Below are 20,815 nucleotides of genomic sequence, written 5' to 3'. Positions count from 1 at the left end.
CATAAGGAAAGCTAAAAACTTTATAACTTATGAGTATTCTTGACAGATTGGGATTATTATATTTAAATAAAGGCATCCTGCCACATAGGAACATTATTTCACAGGATGACAGTGAAGCAATAAAAATCACACATCCAAAAAAAGAAATATATCACTTTTTTTTATGAAATTCTCTGTTGTTAGAAAAAAATGTCATAGGTATTAAAATACCCAATATAGAAATTTCTCCCCAATGTTTTTTTTTTACGTTAATCTAAATTTGCACATTCCACAGTTCAGATAATGTCTGGAAAACTGGAAAAAAATTAAATCTGATAATATTTTAACTGGAGGGGAAAATATAGAATCCCAACAGAACAAAATTAAAAATAAGGTAGTATTTTGAAACTTTTAAAGAACTTATGTTCTTTCTTAAGTTGCTCAAATTGATCGTTTAGTAGTTCTCTGAGGAGGAAGATGCTGTACATGACAGGGTGATTTCTTCAAACATCACCATTAATCACACAAGATCACATCAACACAGCAAATGGATTTTTTTTTTTATCATTGAAACAACAAAGAAACATAATGATTTCCATAATGATTTGATTTACTGTAACAAAATTTGATACAAACAAATAGACAACCAGGAAAAATCACTGCAAAAAAGAAAAAACGTCATCCCGTGTGTTGATCTGGTGTTGGAAATCACCACGGCGTTTAAGTGTTGTGTGAAATGTACTGGATAACCCATCTGTAAGTGAGGAAAGAGCAAGGAGAACTGAAGATACGGTTACATATCCTGACCGTGGGTGTAGACTGGTGTTCCTCATCTGTTTGTGCATTTTCCACATGGAAGTAGAAGGGGGATATTAAATGTATTTGTCTTTCCAATGTCATTTTATAGCTGCATTTATATGTTCCACTCTATAGGTATAACTAAATACAAATAGAATTAAAAAAATGATTAATTAATATACACTTAATAAAAAGATGTTTTATCTTCCAAACATTAAATTAATGCAAGGGGAGGTCCCGGATTGCTAAGTGCCCAAAACCAGGTGAGATCAATATTATTCAGTTTGCCTTTTAACCTAAAGCTTTAAGAAACTCCTTTAGATGACAGATTTATTAATTATTTAATATTACTTAAGTGGGCTTCAAAGGCCCAGTGGTCCTAAACCAACCAACAGGTTAGTAATTTCGTCTTTCAAAATAAGGTTTTTCAAATACTTTTAAAAGGAAAACCCTTTAAACATATTTGAACATTTTTTAAATCAGTTACTTATGGAAATCAGCCAGTGTGGAGAAGGAGATTTTATTGGTCTTCATAAATGTAACCCATTAAAACTATTTGACAAGGTAAAGTTCTAACTTTTATATGGGTTTACAGTATTATCACACAAATGAGTTTTAAATTGTTAATAGACCTAAATCTGTAAAAAAAAAAAAAAAAAAAATCTGAAAGTTTTCTTACACTTCTAACATCTCTTTACACAAATGGCAAATTTTTTATTAGCAAGCAATACAGAATTTCTTTGAATTATATGCATGTATCAACAATAATACTTTAACTCCATTAATTATTTGTAAGCTCTTTCTGTCCCTTTGGCATTTTGTTTGTTCCAACTTGGACGCCATCTTTGACACTAGTTTAGCACCTCTCCAAATGTGCTCAGCAGGTTCCAGGCTTGTGTGTAAAATGTCCGTGACAGGATCAGACCACAAAATGAGACCACCATGTCCCTGTTTGCCTGGCCTTGCAGAACTCATTCAGCTCTACGCTAGTTGTTTTTTTAAGCACTAACTGAGCTGACATGACAACAGATGTCTCTGAAAAGGGCGACGTCTCTGCCTCTTTTTCAAAAGGTTTTTGTGATTTCAGGAAGATGGCAGTCAGACTTTCCTGTAAGCTTTTTATGTCTGAAACAGACTATTGAAAGATAACTATAAGTCATTATCTTCTACAACTTAATATATCATTCTGTAGGGAACAAAGAAAAAAGTAAAACATGGTCTCTGTATTTGAAATAGTGCATAAAAGTGTACAAATCTGAAAATGGACGTCTACCCACCCTCCTTGAAAAGGTTCCAGGGGCTTATCGTTTGAGAGAAAAGCTTCTATATTAAACCTTTCAAGGTTTATTTCATGCATAAGGAAACTGTGGTTTAGCTTTTCTGTTTATGACATTTATTGATTAAATGTGGATTTTATCTTTATTTCACACTCTAGACAAATGCTTTAGAGTTGACATTTTCAGTTTGACTGATAGGATTATTGAGTTAATGTTACTAATGACCATCAGCCTCCATGTGTATTCAGGCTGCTCAAGCATGTGGTAATCTTATGCCAGTCGCAGGGACATTGTTTAATTGCATCTGTATAAATTTGGTCTAGTTTAAATATAAATTTGTCATGATGGGTTCTCTAAAGTGACCCAAGTATGCAGAACACCACGGAGACACTGGTAAAAGTCCAAAGAGTTTATTAAAGAGCACAAGCACATGAATAACGAACTGAAAACAGTTCCGGCAGGGGGCTGGTTCACTAGGTCTGTGCAGGGAATGGGAGATGGCTGGTAGCTGAGTTATGTGAGGCTAAGCATTAGCTTCAGGCTTAGCCTGGCAGTCCTGGGTTTGAGCTTTCAGCTTACAGCAGAGAACATCAGGGGAAACACGAAGGAATTCTCAGGCTGAGCATCCAGCTCTCAGCAGGGAACATCAGGGAAAGATCCACGTGGGAACCTCTAAGGGAAACTCCACACGGAAGTCTTGAGGCTTAAACCACGTAGGAATCTTCGGGTTGGCTCACCAGGGCAGATTAGCCGGTTAGACCTTCCAAGAGCTTCAGGCTTGAGACTGGTTTCCTGGGATGCTGCTCTCCCTGAGCTGCAGACCAGAGACAGGGTTCCAGTGAGGTTGCTCTTCCTGAGCTTACGAGGAGACAGGAGGTTAAGCTCATCCAGAGCTTTCACGAGTGACAGGATTCCTGTGAGGCAGAGACAAGGAAGAGTTAGAATCTAATCTCACACTAGAGATAACAAAGATTCTTCAGTAACAGAGGCTCAGGAAGCTAACCAACTAAGATCAACACTGCGGCGTGGAATCCAGGTCTCAAGGCAGCTTAAATACTGTGGTCCTCCTGATTAGTAGATCAGCCACAGGTGTGTGAGAGGCTCAGCTCAGGAGGACCCACGGCGCACTCTGCTGGAGGCAGAGGGTAATCTCCAGAACCTGACAGTGACTCCAGCCCTAAGGGAAAGACAGAGAGCAGAAGCCCTCTGGTGGGCAAGCCTGAGGATCCCAACAAAATTCAGGTAAAATGAATAGATCATTTAAACCCTAGTTCACATACGCATATACAGTAAGTTCTGCTCCTTCCTTTCTCTCAGTCAACTGTGGGTTCGGTCCGAATGACAAGAGGGCATCAGCGTAGTTTCCAACATAAACTCAAAGGAAGCCTGTCAAAGACTTTTGCAGTTTACATTCAGGGCTTTAATGGTTCCGATCCAATCACAGACAATAAACGGCTTTTGATCATACAGAACTCCCAACTCCTCTGCAACAAAGCCTTTCTGCTTACCTCCATTCATATTCAACAGGTTGTTAGCAGTTTCAATACTGTCCTGAACACATCCTCCAGAAACTGATAGAAACATTAAGTAATCCTTTCAGTGGTGTTTTAGGAACCCCAAGGTATATAGATAAAGACATTAAAATCTTAATGGTATAACAATGAACAGATCAGCTTGAATAATTAAAGCTTAAAAACACTGAATAATACGAAAAACACATTTTCTCTGCTTTACAGTTCATTTTTAATCATTTGATATTATGTAGTCTTGTGTCTCACTGTAAGTTCCATTCTGTTTACTTGTTTTTGTCACTTTCCCGATTGAATTTCCCCACTATGGTATGGTAAAGGCCTTCCTATTGCATCCTATTCTATTTCATAGTAATTAAATCAATTTATTATTTTGGAATTGCAATGATTGATGAAACAAAGACAGACAAGTCAAGGACAAGGCTGTTAACATAAGTGATGTTTCATGGAGTATCATGTCGCCCTGAGACATTCATATATCATGAATCTTGACAGTCAGATTGATGTTGTTCAGCTTATTCGTACAGAGAGTGGCTGGAGAATAATGGGTGTGTAATGCAAAAAATGTGAATTTATTAAACTCAGACTAATTTATTTTATGCATTAGACCTTAATATAATGAACCCATTCTCACATCATGCACCCCCAACCAGGCTTAGCATCCCACACACAATCACATGCTAGCAACAGATTTCCTGCACTGTTTTATACTCTTCCCTCTGAAGTGATAATAATTTTGATTACTGACAAATTCCTCCTTTCACTGTGGTTTTATATGATGCAATATGTTTAAAATAATTGTATCAGTAGAAGTTTGATTTTACAAGAAGGAATCACCTTTAATCACATTTGTCATTTCATGAAGAAGTAATATTTAATAGTTACTTTATGGGTTTCGTTGTAATGGTAAAATACATTTTGGCTGTTGTGATCATGTTTTAATTTATTGTAAAAAGTTAGAAAACTTTACTTCAAAATGTGTCTAGAATTAGCATACATAGAAATATGCATTAGTTTCACCAAATTAATAAAAAAAAACAGCTTAAAAAGCTTCAAGTTGGGATTTGACTGATATGAATCATTAAGATAATGTATGGGATTCATATCAGTTTGAGGCTCTGCTTAAGTTAAATGTATTTTTCTATGTTTATGTATTTCTAGGTAAAGAGGGATTTTGTATTTTCTTTGTTTTTTTGGGGGGTTCTACACTAAGTTTACAGATTGCAGTTAGTTTAAGACATCTCATTTTGTTTTTTCCTCAACAAAAGATTGCAAAAAAGGAAAGCATGCCAACGTGTTCTTGCTGTCCCCACCCTCATGGTTGAAACTCAGATTGTTTCCCAAAGAGGTAGAAAACACCAAGCATGTGTTACCAGCCACGGCCAGTATCTAGCTCAGATTCAATTGTATGTTCCTGTAATACAATGGCTCATTATTTAGAGGCTCTCTCACACACAAACACACACGCACACTCACAATGGGGCAGCTTCAGACCATCAGATTAGTGGAGATTGACCCCTTCTCCACCCCGAAGCAACTTCCCTTTTCTTCTTGACCAATCAACAGCCTGGCCTTACAGAAAGTGTAATGCGAAACCAGGGGTTCCAGTTCAACACTTTTTGGCCACAGCTGGAGGACCAGCCCAGACAACAGCTGCGGTTCTTCACACTCTCTCATTGTCATTAGGTTTCCTTTTGTTATATGCTGTTTATTACCATCATCCGCTGCCTGCTCACTTCAGTTTCATTGAACAAGATACAGCCACACACCTCCAGAGAGCTTGATGGGATTTATGATGTGGACTGCTGCTGTGGGTTAGCCATTTTTCTCAGCTTTGTTGTAAATGTGTCACAGTGTGTCCATCTCAACTGGACACTGTGGATTTACAAGCTTAGCAGCTAACTAGGTTGCATGTAGAAGCTTGTCAAAGCATCCTGCAAGGAGCCTGCAAGTTCCCCCCTCTCCCTGTTTCAAGTGTTGAGGCTGGATGATGCAGTGTGTCCTCTGTTTCCTGTCCCCACAGCTGAGTGCCGGATCCCCCTGCAGCTGCGAGGTCAGCCCTGACGGCACAAAGAAGAAGAAGCCTAAGAACCTGTAAGTACTCTTTTCACATTCAGTGAAAGCAGCTTTTATACAAGTGTTTTGATACATAGCATTGGGCCAGTCTGGACAGAGCAGTTCTAGGATGAGCCCTTAAGATTGAAGCTAATTTCAATAGAAGCATGTTTTGCCAACAACTTGCTCTGAGGAAATTTCTTTAGTTCAAACAGAAATTGAATGATTGGCTTCTTGTAGCTGAATCCTCAGGGCCTTCTCTGGCATGGTATTAGTTTGGGTGTCAAAGGACTTATACGATGGTATGCGTGAGAACATTTCGATCCTAAACCTCTACTTAATTAAAACACTGCTTCGGCTTCTAGTAGAAATATATTCGAACTACAAAGTTGACTCTTCTCAGGTAAATCTGCTCAGAGAATTGATGAACACAGGGTTTGATAGTGAGGTGTGTGGCACCATATGTGTGTCCAACATTCCCAGAGGTGTGAGGAGGGTATGTTTATTTTCTGGTGTTGACACCTCTGTGATTCATCAGCTGTTTACTCTCTTCTCCATTAGATCGGTAGACATTTAGGAGCCATACAGCAAAGGCTTGTTGTTGTTTTTTTTAATGCTGTTTTGTTTTACAGCAGATTCAAAAATTAGAATTCTATATGTGTATTTTAATCCAGTGTCTGGACACGTGTTGTTGTTGCTCGCTACAGTTAATTAGTTTACAATGATGGAAGTTTGGGGAATAAAATCTATCAGTAGGATAAATAAATTACGGTACTTAGAATATGAGGTAAAATAATTTTAGATTATTATGGAATTACATTTATATGCATTGAAGTGATTATTTTGTGATTTCAACATTGTAGATATAGGATATCATATTAAGAGGAAGTAACAAATGTGAGCAATGTGGTTATCATTTAAGGCAGAGAAAAGTGCTTCTTAGCAAATTTTCAATACTAATCAACAAGTTGGTATAAAAATACTATAAACAAATCAGAAGCCATACATTTTTCGTACACCTTCAAACAGAATTTGTAGAAATATTCCTTCCCGTTAAGCTGTCACATACTGTATGATATGATATGCATCAAAGAGTTCCTTCCAACCTGTCCATATAACTGGATGTTTTCTTTTTTTTACATTATGTTCTCTTCACACCCATAGCCTATGCCTTCACACCACTTTACATTTCAGTTACAGATGCAAAGCTTTGCATGTCTACAAACCAAATATTTTCTAACTCTTTTGTGCAGAGAAGTTCTAGCTCAGTCTGATCGGAGATGGAAGATATAAAAATAAATTTTTAAGACTTCAAACCGATTCTTAATTGGATTTAGGTATTGAGTTTGATTAACTTTGGTGTAAATATAATTTACGCACTAGTGGATTTAATTAATTAATAAGGTGTTTTGAGACACCTTAAAAATACAATTTACTTTTTGGCCGTTATGTAAAATATCAAAAAGCTGGATCTGTAAGATTACATCTTTAAGACTCTGTTTATCTATAATCAGAAAGAAAATCTCAGGTGGCTTCATGGAAAGACAGGTCTGTTAGACTCTTATCATGGAGCATCCTCTATTTCCTTTCTTGCTACAGCTCTACAGGCTGATTCATGTTTTTCTTGTTTTCGGCAAATGTCCGATAATTTTTCCAGGTGCAACAGTAGTTAGCCTGAAGGGTTCCCATCTATAGCGTCTGGCAATAGGCATCTGCTCTGCACAGTTGTGACTCCGATGACAGCTTTATAAAGGAGAATAGTTTGTCTTTTGTTGATAAAGAATAGATCTGTCATGATGCTGCTCTCCTCTGTCATCATAAATCAATAAACCCAGAAAGAGTCACAAAGCTTGTCATGCAGAGTTGAATCTGTGCATTAACAAAGCAGTCCTTGTGTCCAATGAATTTGCAATATCTTTACCTTATTGGATTTGTTTAATTGGTCCTTAGGTAGTCTGACAACCATCAGCAACATCTACTTATTCATGGCAAAGTTCCACAGATAAATATGCTCTGAGCACAATATCTTTCTGTGACTCAGAGGAATACAAATTCAATGTGTCGCTGCTATAGATTGAAATCTCAGGCTTCCCATCCACGCCAGAGGAAATGAAATGATTTCCTCCAGATGCTGAAGGCTGATATGTAACATACAGAAAAAGCCTTGGGAACCAGGAGATAGACGTCAGTGTGTTAAAGAAATATATCTACGACTGCAAAATATGTCAGAACTATTTATAGGTTTAGACTGTGCTCTATGACCTCTGGCTAAAATCATTGTGCACTATCTATCTCTTTACAGCAACACTTAACATGTTTTCTTATCTCTCGTTTTCACTAATAATTTGCAGCCGGTGCCTTTGTGCCGGTTCCAAATTGAGTTCACATTGAAAGGCACAGCATAGAATCCGTCTCTGATGTTTTGAGTATGTAAAGGACTTTAATAAAAGAAGCCAAAGACTTACAGATCATCAAGAAAGGCTCATTCGACTCATATGGGGCAACTTTAAAACTCATTAAGCCATAATGAAAACATACCAACGATGACGCAAAGGAAAAAAAAACGTTAGAGGATGTATTGGAAGGCATCTGATTCAGAGTAGCTCAAAGTCACAACTTACTGGCCTGTAAGTATCTGCTGCTAACATCATGGTGTCAGATACCACAGGGCACCTTCAGGGGTCTTTTAGGGTCCAAGTCTTGGTCAGCCAGTCTTGTTTTCACAACATGTGTGGGACCAACAACATATTAGGAAAGTTTAGACAATGTTTTTCACTCAACTGTGGAAAAATACAAGTACTTCACTATTTTACATGGTTAGTCTTCTACAAGTAGGTCTATATTTCTTCAAAAGAAAATACATATTTTTTATCATGTATAATTAAACACTTCTTCCACTTCTTTAGCATTTTATACTTTTTCTCAAGCCTTTTCATCTTTTCCCTCTTATCTGTTCAGGTTTTGCATTATATAATCTGGATCCATAGAGCTGTTTTCCTTGATTTTTTAGAACATCTCTCTCTTAATTAACTGCCTTATATAGTTTTACCAGGTAAATGAATTGGTGTAATGAATGTTTTATAAGATGCATTTTTTTATTTTTTTATGCTCGTGACTTACCAATTATATGATAACAACTCTGATCACCTGAGTACGAAACATTGACAGATGGAAATGACAGACTAACAAAAACAGCCCCGATGACTGTCTTGTTCTGAAATGTGGTCTCTAAGCATCATTAGTGAAATTGTTTCCTAAAAAATAAAAATGTAAATATGTAAATGTATTTGCTGTGACCAGACTATATGTAAAGTCACCTTCTGTAGTGTTAAAATGGGCTCCTAAAGACTATTATATATTGGGTAACAGTGGCGTCTTTATTATCTTTATGTAAACTGCTGCTTAAAAAGAACTCTTTATGGTCCGGATAGAATTTAAAAGATCTAAAGGTATCATATAAGTGTTACATTTATAATGAAGCTGGGACTTTTCTCTTCCTTTTCTCTTTGTAAAGTCACACTGAAGTACAGATTAACTGTTAAAAGAATAGTTAGGATATCTGAAGAGAGGTTATTTTGCAAGCAAGGTCGATGTAACCTGCAGAGGATAACTTGGTGCCTTTAAGTCATGTAAATCAAGATAAGCTATGGATAGTCAAAGTGAGGCCAAGTTAACTTTTACTGTTGAAACAATCCAGTTAAAAACGAAAAACAAAAGAGGACAGTGGTTTATGCAAATGTGGATGATTGTTTAGCAGGAGTTGGTCCACTTCCAATGACTTTATTAGATCTGAGAACAGAGGTTTTTATTAAGAATGGCTCTTTGATGTAACAATAAACTAGTGTATATATTATATACAATACTTTATCTGTTTAAAAGAAAATGCTTTATTCCAAAATAAAGAATCATTAGTTTTTTTGCATATAACTAGCCAAAACCAGCTAGAGGTTAATTAAACAAATACCATAACAGCCACTGTGGTATTTCTGAGAGCATTAAATCGGGATATATACTAAAGGAAGAGAGGGGTATTAGCTAGATGGTAACAGCCAATTACTACATCTGCACGATATATATATATAAAATCTAATTACCATTGCATCATTGATTTTTGTAAAACTACAAATGCAAGGGACTGTAATTAAAATCCAGCCGCCACACTCAAAGTAATATGTCTGATTATTTAGATGAACATCTCAACCTTTCCTCAACATCCATTGCTCCCATGCTGAAGCTCACAAAGGTGGATTGAAACATTTTCATTAAGATGGTGGAAAAGGGCAAGACTAGGGAAATGTGGTTTAATTTGAATCTTCTATATCAATTATATCACAATTGTCAGGTTTGCTAAATCTTCTAAGCACAAGTTATAACAGTATAATACCTTTTGTTAAGCCTAATGCTTTAACATACAGCAACTAAGTGCGGGAAACACTCCTAAAAAATAGATGAGACATCTAACAGTTAGCAGGTTTCCACATGGCTCTACCATTGTTTGCTGTCTTGGTGCGTAGAATAGATCAGTACATTAGCCAAGCTGTGCTATAAGAACTAGCTTTATCTCAGCTAAAAAACCCTGCCAGAACCCAAGCAGGAGGAATCCATCTCTTGAGTGCTGCCTGTGGATTGGGTGAGTCCATGGTCCGCCTTCCCCAGACCCCCCTCAACTATATAAAGCCCCAGCAGAGTCTCTCGGGAGGTTAGAGGAATGTGATTGCCAAACAAACCCCTGGGTCCTGACCGCCGCCACTCCTGACATACGCTTACATGCAGCTGCTTTCATGCCTGCGCCAATGTTTTACAACATGGTTGATTTCTCAGAGAAATACCTGGAAAGGTAAGAGCAGGAGTGAGTCTTTTTCTCTGCTTGTTAAATAGATGAGGATTTAATTCATGTCCTGCAGGAATGGCTGCTCTCAGGGTGGTAAGGAGGCTGTTTAACCTCTACGTGGATCTCATTTGACAGTCTCAGTGAGGGAGATGGATCACCCATGAGAGTGAGGTGCTAGAACTATTTTGGAGGAAGCGATTTTAACTTCAACTCAAGGCTGTCCCTCTTTCCTCTTATAACCAACCTGGATATCAGGAATAGGTTACTCATGTGGCCTCTGCAGCCAGAACAGTCATTTTTGCTTGAGAACAATGCTTTTTATAGTCCTGATGTCAAAAACTGGATAAGAGTAGAAGAGAAGTTCTATATTTAAGGAGTACATTTGGGACAATCACACTTTTATATGTTATTTATAGGAATATTTCAAAGCGATTATCTGGACAATGAAGCCCTGTTTTATTTTGCATTATGTTTTGCTATAAAACCTTGTTTATTTTATGAATATATTTTAGAGCTGTGACTAACTATATATTTTAAACCAAGACTTGATGGTTTATTGAATGAATTAAGTTACACACATAGTGACACCAAATTTGACCTATCAAACTCTAATCAAAATAAACAAACTCACAATCAGCCTTGTTTGTGTATCATGTCCTGTATTTAGTTCCAGGCCCACAGCTTTCTGTCATTAAACCCGAAGAGGGACTGACAGCGTGCTTGGATAATGCTCACGATTCGCTCACGAACCACTTTCTAAACTACAAATTGTCTTGTTGTGAATCGGCATGGGAAATTAAGAGGCAGGTTGTGGATTTGCTTCCTGCATGTATGTGGTACACTGTGATCTGTAATATGTCTGTCTGCAGCTCTCCCCTCGTGCCACCAGAGCCTTTCCCAGAGAGTGCGGCCTACTTTTCACAGCACCAGGAATAGCTAGAGGGGTGCTATTAGTGCAACTAATGTAAGCCAAGTAGAGAGGGAATACAGAGCGTTGGAAGCCGCAGATAATTACAGAGCGAAGGACCTTTTCGTTCTTCACCCAATCATGACGCCTATCTCTCACCGATGGACATGTTACTAAGAGTTTGCTGAGCTGTGGTGCAGAAATGTATAAGTGGTAACTGCAGATGAAAGATCATCTTAATTTGATCATCTTTGACAGAGCATGTGTGCACCTCTTAAGGGATCAAGTTAAGAATTCAGTGGGTGTATTAAATCCAATGGAGGGTGATTCGTGGCTAAGAGAGTAGTGCTTGATTGAAGCAGGATATATGCAGTGACATGGGGAAAAGATGCTAACATAAAGAAGCACCCAAAACTGTTAATACATAAGGGGCAGAGGAACAGAGAAGTCAAATGAAATTACTGACCCTCTAAAAACAGCATGTTGTTGTGCTTTGAAATATCAAAAATACCATGTGCTGCATGTGACACTGCAGTATATCAAATTTCCTTTTTACTCGTTTTAACTTTGTTAACCCGAAGTTATTTTTAAAGTTTTAGGGGGAAAAAGGCCCAAATACTATTAGTAAGAGGTCTGCATATGTGAGAGGCTGAACTGGTTCAGTGATTTAGAAGCTTTTGGGAAAATATCTGAGCAGCGAATGTACTTATCCATAAGTTCAGAGCCATAGCATTTGTCAAAAATGATAATTGATTCTCTTTAGAGCTCCGCAAGTAAGTTTCATTAAAAGAGAAGGCATTTTTTTTTCTTTAAACTATTTAAATATGTCAGTGAATCCAATTTGAACTCAAACCTTTTAAATCAGAGGAAAATATTTCAGTTTTCACTTATTTTTTCTGATAACCTTTGCTGCTTTGATTTAAGCAGCTGGTCAGAAGATCTTAACATCTGATTTGTTAAGAAGCAAAGCATTCCTGCTTTTTACACCTGGTCTAAACCAATTTTAGCCCCTACAGCTGCAACTGATCTATGATAATGCTGAACCACAGGACAAAAATGAACTAATTACATTCAATGCTTTAAGGAATTTAATATATATATATATATATATATATATATATATATATATATATATATATATATATATATATATATATATATATATATATATATATATATATATATATATATATAGTTTTTAAAACATGATGAGTACAAAATGCAATCAATGCCTTTATATTTATTTATTCATTTAATTTATTAAATTAATAATTCAATGTGGTGCATTGTGGTAGAGGTTTTTGGAACTGCAGTATCTAGTGGCATCCACATGGTGGCAGGAGAGAATCAGATTTACCTTGAAGTGTCCCTTGTTTTGACATTACTGTCACAGCACTCTCACATGAGCTCAGCCTGTTTAAAATCAGACATAAATAATAAGGCATCTTTTGTCAGGCCAGGAGCCTACTTTCCAACGCTTATAAAGTATGAGTTTCTTCTGCGCTCACATGTTTTGGCGAGACAGAGGCTCCCTTTTATTTAAAAACAGCTCTCATCCTAATTGCCTCAAGTCAAAACCCCAAAATAGAATTATCTAATAAGTCTTGCTCTAGTGTCATGAGTTTATTTAACAGCATGGAAGATAGTTAGAGCAGTATTTACAACCTTCAGGCTTCCAAGAATTAGCTATTATCAGGTATATTGCATTTGAGAACCCCTGTTGTTTTTTTTCTAAAACCGAAAAGGTCTACATTTGTGCTCAGCAGCTGAGCATCTGGAATGGAGAATGCATCCGGCTGAGAGTGGGGGAAATTTGATTTTTTATCAGACCTTGGAGAAAATGAAATAGAATAAAAACACTCACATTCATACATAATAACAAGCCTGTGCAGTTTGGAGGGCGAAACGAAACTCACCATCTAACCTTTTTACAAGTCTAAACACACAGATCAATCTCCATAAAACATCCCATTCATTAGATACAGCCGCTCCTTGTTACATTTTTTCAGGCATGTTTTGACTCTTCCTGTCCTGCGTTAGTCAGAAAAGTAACTTACTTTTGTGATTGTGGTCTCTGTCTTGTCTGAAACCACCTTACTTTCCAGCCTGCATCATCAAAGCCCTTCTCTATTGCCTTCATGCATGAGTAGAAATTTGCAACACCTGTTTCTAGCATGGAAGCATCTGTTAGGCAAGTATGAGTTGGCACTGATGGAGGGCAGTTTTTGGATGTGGCAGTCGTGAAGTCCTCTCATCATGTGTATTCCTGTACACTCTTTATGCTAATGTGTGGTTTGATCCCAGTGAATGCTCGTTTAAGTGACAGGTGTCTATAATAGGAAGTGCTGTTTCTTAATTTGGGAAGATACATGCTCTCCTGAGGCCTGCGGTTAGGGACAGCTCGCCGTGATTAGGCCCGGGCAGCTCACAAGGCTGCGCAGCGTTATTAGCAGGCCAGTCAATCCACAGTGGAAATCAAAAGCAGGGATTCAGGAAATAGGTGTTGAGTGAGGTCACATCCCAATGAGGCAGCACGTGCACCAGGTCGGGAGAAGACAGGACGTGTACCATGGGAAATGGGATTGTGCAGAATCCTTTTGGACCACATGGGTACCAAGAGCTGGATTTCTTCTGCGGTTGAGTCTGAATGCACTAATCTTTGTGGGATGGTTGGAAGAAAGGTGGTCTGGAGGATTTTGGATGCTAATTCAGTAGGGAGTGCAGGTGTTACTGTGCCCTGTTGGCCCTGGTTTGGGTCATCTTCTCCTCTGCAACCTCTGTGGACGCATGGAGGATGGCGTGATGAAACAGATGAGTGAGGACTGACTTTCTCCTCCTCTGCTACATTTGCTTAGTCCCAGTCGAGAAACCTGCCAGGGACATTCTACCGAAAGGACTGAGCAAGATATTAGATTGACAAGAAAGAAGGAGTGGGGAAGAGGCGATTTGCCTTTTGAAAAGCTGTCCCACTGACAGAACTCAACCGAAGGCTACAATGTATATTCACCTTTTTTTAAATGGAGTTTTTGTCGACTGTCTTTACGGCTAAATTGATTATTCTATTCTTTGGATTATTCACGTTGTGGATTGCAGACTTGGAAACTCATCTGGCTTTCTCCCTGTGTTTCTTCTTTCTTTTCCATCCTCCACCTAATCCCCCCCACTATCCCCGCTATCCTTCTGCATTCACCTACCTTCCCCCATTCCTCCCGTCCAATGTCTTTCTTCCTGTCAGGGCCAAAGACATGAAGAATCGGCTGGCTTTCCTGCGGAGGAGGAATGAGTCCCCAGGAAGCAACCCAGCCGGGAAGTTAGACAAATCTATGAAGTCAGTCAAGTAAGTGGCCACTTCCTGACAGCATGTGTATGTGGGCGTGAGTGCGAGACAGGTTTGTGGATCTGACCCTGTGTTGAAAGGCAGACATGTGGGCAGAAGGAGAGACAGGAGCATCCTTGTGGTGTGGCATTCAAGAAATTTTGAATGAAAACACCATGATAAAAAAAGAGGATGAAGCAGTTTTTATAATTAGCTGCCTTGCATATTTTAAGATAATATATATTTTTTTTAAGTTCAGTTGCATGAATTATACAGTGCAGCATAATCTGATCTATGTTTGAAAATTTCATCCAGAGAATTTTATAAACACATTTTTTTGTGTAATGCTTTATAAAATCTGTAGACATAATTGGCTCAAATGATGCTTTCATCCTCTTTGCTTCTCACTCCAGGGTCTATGTTAACTCTAAAACATACTGTCATTGTGCTTACACTTTCTTCAAAACAACAGACCAACAGAAAGTATTTCCTAATGTGTAATTTTCATAATTTCAAGTCTTTAAAATCAAAAGATACAGAAATACCTAAAGTGATATTATTCTAGGCTCTACTGCATAATAACAAAAACAGTTTTCCACAATTAAAAACTCAAGTGGTTAAATGTTGTGGCCTAAAATGTGGATTCCAGTCAGGGGAAAAATGTTAAAATGCATTCATTGTAAGAATGAAAGGCACCAGGGGGCATGCTCAATCTGTCAGTGGTGGGAGGTTCCTAAATCCCTGAACACCTCCTGATTGGCTATCTGAAGCTCCTTCCCCCTTTCTCCACTCTGGCATTGAGAGGGATTGTAAAAGCCACCCCCTCCACAGAGAAGCAGACAGACTCATGGCTTAAGGTGCTGCAACTTCCCACCATCCACAGCTGAATGTGTCAGACTAAAAGGGAGAGAAGCATCAGGCAGGATCCTTCTGCTCACACATTTCCACTCATCTGACTAGAGTAGCCTTCAATCCTGCGGATGGGTCACACAATGAGAAACCTGGCTGAAATGGGCTTATTAAAGAACCGCTCTGCTTTCATCTGTAGGCCCACACCAGAAGAAGCACTCAAATGGGGGGACTCGCTTGACAAGCTGCTGACGCACAAATGTAAGTTTTTTTTTTATTTTATGCTTCCTTACTTAATTACTATTCAAATAACAAACGTGATTAACCACTATGCATGGCCAAGGGGGCAGGGAACTACAGATACACAAGGATTACATGCTCATACTGCTGATCTGAGTGGGCAACCTGCTGCATAATTCCTTAATCCAAACACACAAAGTCCAGAGTTTACAAGACAACGTGTGTTAAGATCTTAAAAATCTAGTTTGCCCTGATTCTGATCTTTCTTTTGTAATTGACACAAATCCACTTCTACATCTGTTCCTCATTTGAGGCTTTTTAGCCCCTTTATTCCCCCTTCTTCTCATTTCCTCTCCTCCACCTCTTACCTCACTAATGCTCACCAGAGTGAGGTAAGAGATGATGGCCTGCTTTAGTGCTGCTTATCAGCATGGGTGATTCATGGGAGCGGAAAAGTGCAGAGAAGAGCAGTGGGTGGACTCGGTTCCTGCTATTCTTTGCCTTGGATGCCCTCTTCCTTAAAACATTAAGCCGGGCAGAAACTTCAAAAGGGCCAAACTGATATTTAAAACATAACAAAAAACCAATCCATCTCGTTGCTCTGCATCAGGCTTTTTTAATGAATATTAAGAAGTTACAGAATTGATTAGTGTTTTAGACTTTGATAGGTTCTACCCTGCTACGTTTTTTTTTCTTCCCCTCACTATATTAAAACCACATGACTCAAAAGGCAGAGCTATTTTAGGAGCTGAAACTCTAAGGAGGGCTTCAATGGTGATGTTACCATGGCACTTTTGTCAACTCTTCTCTGTTTATTTTCCTCCCCTCTGCTCCCTCTCAGATGGTCTGGCAGCCTTCAGAGCTTTCCTGCGCACTGAGTTCAGCGAAGAGAATCTGGAATTTTGGCTCGCATGCGAGGAATACAAGAAAGTGAAGTCGCAGTCCAAGATGGCCTCAAAAGCCAAGAAAATCTTTGCTGAATACATCGCTATACAGTCTTGTAAAGAGGTAAGCGAATGGATTTGGTTGCTTCAAAACATCCTTAGTATTGCATTTTTTTTCACTTTGCTTACAATCTTCTTACTGATTATTACCTGCAGGTGAATTTGGATTCATACACTAGAGATCACACTAAGGACAACCTGCAGAATGTGACGCGCTCCTGCTTTGACTTGGCTCAGAGGCGGATATACGGGCTGATGGAAAAGGACTCATACCCCCGCTTTCTGCGCTCGGAACTCTATTTGGACTTAATTAACCAAAAGAAGCCCAGCGCTACATCGACATCATCCTCCTCATAAGAGAGGAGGAGAGACATAAGGAGAAATTAAAGAGAACGACAGACAAAAATGGGCACACTTGAAAACGAAAAAACCAACGGTGGTTGGGATGTGAGCTTCATTGTTTGCCTTTTTGATTTAATCTTTATGTGTGTATGTATGCCATCCTGTTCACTAGGATTTTTGTTTTGGTGTGAGAGGAGATAACGCAAAGTTATGGCACTGCAATGGAATGTAGTTTAACAGATGGATGAGTGATTGGATGAATGGATGTTTAAAATTTACAGAAGCCCACAAAAAAAAGGGCTGGAGCAGGAAATGGACGCATGTCTGATCACTGTTTCTGATGTGCTTTTTTACGCTTAAGACACACACACACACAAAAGATGCATTAGCTCATGTTTTTATCCAGTTGTACTGGTTAAAAAAAGGGGGGTAGCTGACGTGAAGACAGTCCGGTACTGTTTTTGTCACTTTTTCCCTTCATCTCCGAGCTTAAACCTCCTTCTTGCTTCTGCACATTCTCTGTGAACTTCATAGCTGTTGGTACGATTAAAAGGTCATTTTCTTTCCCGCTCTATCATATCTTTGGAAAATGGAGGGAAGAAAAACCAGGTGTTTGAATCCTCATAACTTTTCCATTCACTCTAAGCTTCTATGTATGAAATCAACTCTGCTTTTTCAAGACTATTTCAAGACTGGACACGACATCGGAGACGGATTAGCAAAGAAGAACGGTGGAGGGAACACAGTTGTGTTGAAACACCAATGTGAGAACTTCTCACATCCAAGCACAAACATGAAGCCTGAATTGGACAAAGAAAAACAAAAACGACTTGCTTCCTGCCTCCAAAGACTCTTTACTGAAAGGAACTGAAAATCCGGAAAACAAAACACATCTCTTTTAACATTGTAGCTCATTCTGGACTAATCAAGAAGCATTCTCAGGACATTGCTTTTATAGGTATCAGTTTGGTTTATCTTCTTCACTGTTACTGGTTTTTCTATACACACTTGTTAAACGTTTTTCCCTACATGCTTAAGGGATTCAATCTGCACTCCCCTGTCCTACTGCGCTACGCACAAAGGTTGCTCATTTCCTAGCTAGAGAAAAAAAGAAATTTTATGTGTACAAAGCTTTGCCTATTTATTTAGATTAACTTGCTGGATGCTTCTAAAGACACACTTTTACATCCTTTAAAGCACTCCCCATAAAGTGTTTTTCTTTTTTCCTAACCACCAAACAGGTCCAATGCTGTCCTGAACTATTAAGTGCAATATTTTTTGTATTTTTTATCTTATTTTATTATCATGTTTTATTTTGTTCATTTATTTAGATAAATTCAAATGTTTAATGATGACAGATCAGCTTGAGCTCTGCATTACCTTTTATTTGTTAAGAGAAACATACGTAGAGCTATAAGGTTGACTTAACATAAACTTAAAGAAGCATAAGTAGTTAAGATTTAAGTGACTGATTCTGTGTGTTAACACCCCAGCAGCAGGCAGCTGGGGAAGTAATGGTTGTAAATATAATTCTTTAAGAAAATATGTGATAACACATTAAAAAAAATAAACAAAAAAAAACAAACTGGTCTCTGTTGGTATGAGTAAGGGACCCAGATGTATCTATGTAAATACAAGAGACTCAAAACTATAAGATGACATGTATTGTTAAAAATAGGTTAGAGCAGGTGCAATCTGCTCTTCTTTTTTTTTTCCCGGTCATACACTGCTTGTGAGGAGTTTTCTGAAATGCATTTTATCATTTTCACTGTTTACAATTCGAAATGCATCTCCTATGATAGCAAGTGAAAACAGTAGAGTACATTTGGTGTCATTGCTAATGAGAAATAAACCAAACAACTATTAAGTGAACTGTCTGGTGTCAAGTTTCTTTTCACTACACTGGCTGGAGCTCCAGCATATTGTTAAGAATTTTAAAAATATAAGTTTGGAATAAATGGCAGATGTAGTGTCTACTATGACACTAACTGCTTCTGTTCCTAAGGTTTTATTGGTTTATTATCGTATGGGTGAAACAGTGAGAAAAAGGGGTATTATGAATACTTCTAATTATGACTTATCTGGGCTTCAGACAATGGCCTTCCAGATGGAGTAAGTACTGTATGTGTAATTTTGTGCTTAAATGAAAGAAGTGTAATTATCTGGTAATAAATCTCCAAAGATGATTTACTAGAGTTTAGCATAAAGCAGTGCAGCAAACATTTATTCTCCTTCTAGTTTTTTTCTACTGGCTTGACATCTTTTAAAATGACCTTGCAGATTTATTCAAGAAAAGTAAAAAATAATATGAAATAACATTTCATAGTATGGTACTAAAGGGTGTATTTTAATGACCAAATGTCATCACTTTGGTTTTTTTTTTACCTTTTGTGATTATAATTTATTGTTTGAATATACACATATGTGAAAATCACAGTTATGTGTCTTATTTTGCTAATAGTAAAACAACCATTAGAAGGTCCCAGCAATAATTTATAGATTATGGTCTACACATGTGGACAATATTCCCAAATCAAGCTTCGGAGAGAAAAAAACAAAGCATGGAGAATTATATGTTTGTTTTAGAAAGAATAGAGAATAAAGATTGTTTCAATGGTTTTATTCTTTAACTTGCACACAGTCTGAATAGCATTAGAACATTTTTTGTAGATATGATCTTGTATGCAAAAAATTTAAATGATTTGAAGTGAATTCCCAATTCCATTAAAATTGGCCTTATCAAACTGACACAGAGTGTCTCATAATGTACAATCATTTAGAACTTTGAGTTCAACTGCTTTAGACAGTTTCACTGCACCTCTTTGCTACCATTCATTAAAATGCATATTAATGACCAAATAATGAATGAAGACCCATATTTACTGTGGCTGTTTTAGATCTTGAAAAAGATCTTCACAGATTCTGATCAACTCTGGTGTCACCAGGCCAAATGTTGATGCAGTGGGGATGAAAGGAAGTATTAGGATGTATGTTTGGGGGTTGGTCAGTCTGAAATGAAGCTGGATAGTGTAGTAACTGCACCTAATCTTCTTTACCAGCCGCCATCTGTTTTGATAGGCACTGTTTCTTTTATCACAAGAGTTTCTTGCATGTGACCGTGACCGTCTCTGGAGAACAAGCGAACCATGCTTTACAATAGTACTGCATTTAGGCCCAATTGCTTTGCCATATGCCTTTGTTCAAGCTTCCTTCCTTTCCTGTCATATGTGGAAACCGTATCAAAGTTTGTGTCATTGTTTTTCAGCTCAGCTTTCATATGTTCAAACTTATGTTTCCTCCCAAGATCACTTATGTCCGCATGTTTTAGATGTTGCTGTTAGCGTTTCCTCTGCCTTCTCATGTGGTATTTTGCATGAAATAAAAACAAAAGTCTTTATTTGTGAATTTTCATCAGTATTTTACCGGATTCGGTGGCTTTCCCACACTAGCCTTTGATCAAAACAGACTTCAAACAGTAAGATAACACAAGTTAAAACAAACAATACAAAGATAAGATGAGGATCACAAATATTCAGAAAAAAGTTGTACTAAATGGTGTTCGGCTACAATGTAGTTAAAGAAACGCGGGGTGTTGACTTTAGGTCATGTTTTCCTATTACCAAAACATATCCTAGTGTAAGAAAAATTAGGATTCAAAATGATTTCAACCAGTGTACCATTAAAAAATACATTCATTTTCAGGTTAATAACAATTAAACATGTAGTACCTAATAAAACACAAGACTTT

The 20,815-nt window shown here is 37.8% G+C and overlaps 1 protein-coding gene across 10 annotated transcripts in view; it reads left to right on the top strand.

The window, feature by feature from the left end:
• rgs3a (regulator of G protein signaling 3a) overlaps nt 1-18,939 on the top strand; it is a 154,069-nt gene extending 135,130 nt beyond the window's left edge. For 7 of the 10 annotated variants that reach the window (XM_038302063.1, XM_038302070.1, XM_038302079.1 and 4 more), the window contains 5 exons: nt 5,607-5,677; nt 14,612-14,713; nt 15,741-15,802; nt 16,623-16,789; nt 16,882-18,939. In XM_038302063.1, the coding sequence (XP_038157991.1) occupies nt 5,607-5,677; nt 14,612-14,713; nt 15,741-15,802; nt 16,623-16,789; nt 16,882-17,082 (603 nt within the window). In that variant the 3' untranslated portion in view covers nt 17,083-18,939. Of the gene's footprint in view, nt 1-5,251; nt 5,398-5,606; nt 5,678-10,325; nt 10,476-13,991; nt 14,374-14,611; nt 14,714-15,740; nt 15,803-16,622; nt 16,790-16,881 lie in introns of those variants that run through there. The other 3 variants (XM_038302128.1, XM_038302112.1, XM_038302121.1) reach the window with 3 other exon arrangements.
• Nucleotides 18,940-20,815: the final 1,876 nt, after the last annotated feature.

The sequence above is a fragment of the Cyprinodon tularosa genome, unplaced genomic scaffold (assembly GCF_016077235.1).
Source record: "Cyprinodon tularosa strain WSP-4 unplaced genomic scaffold, ASM1607723v1 ctg113, whole genome shotgun sequence".
In the NCBI taxonomy this organism is placed as follows: Eukaryota; Metazoa; Chordata; class Actinopteri; order Cyprinodontiformes; family Cyprinodontidae; genus Cyprinodon; species Cyprinodon tularosa.
Note: the sequence above shows the minus strand (reverse complement) of the source record. Positions and strands in the feature narration are given on the sequence as shown.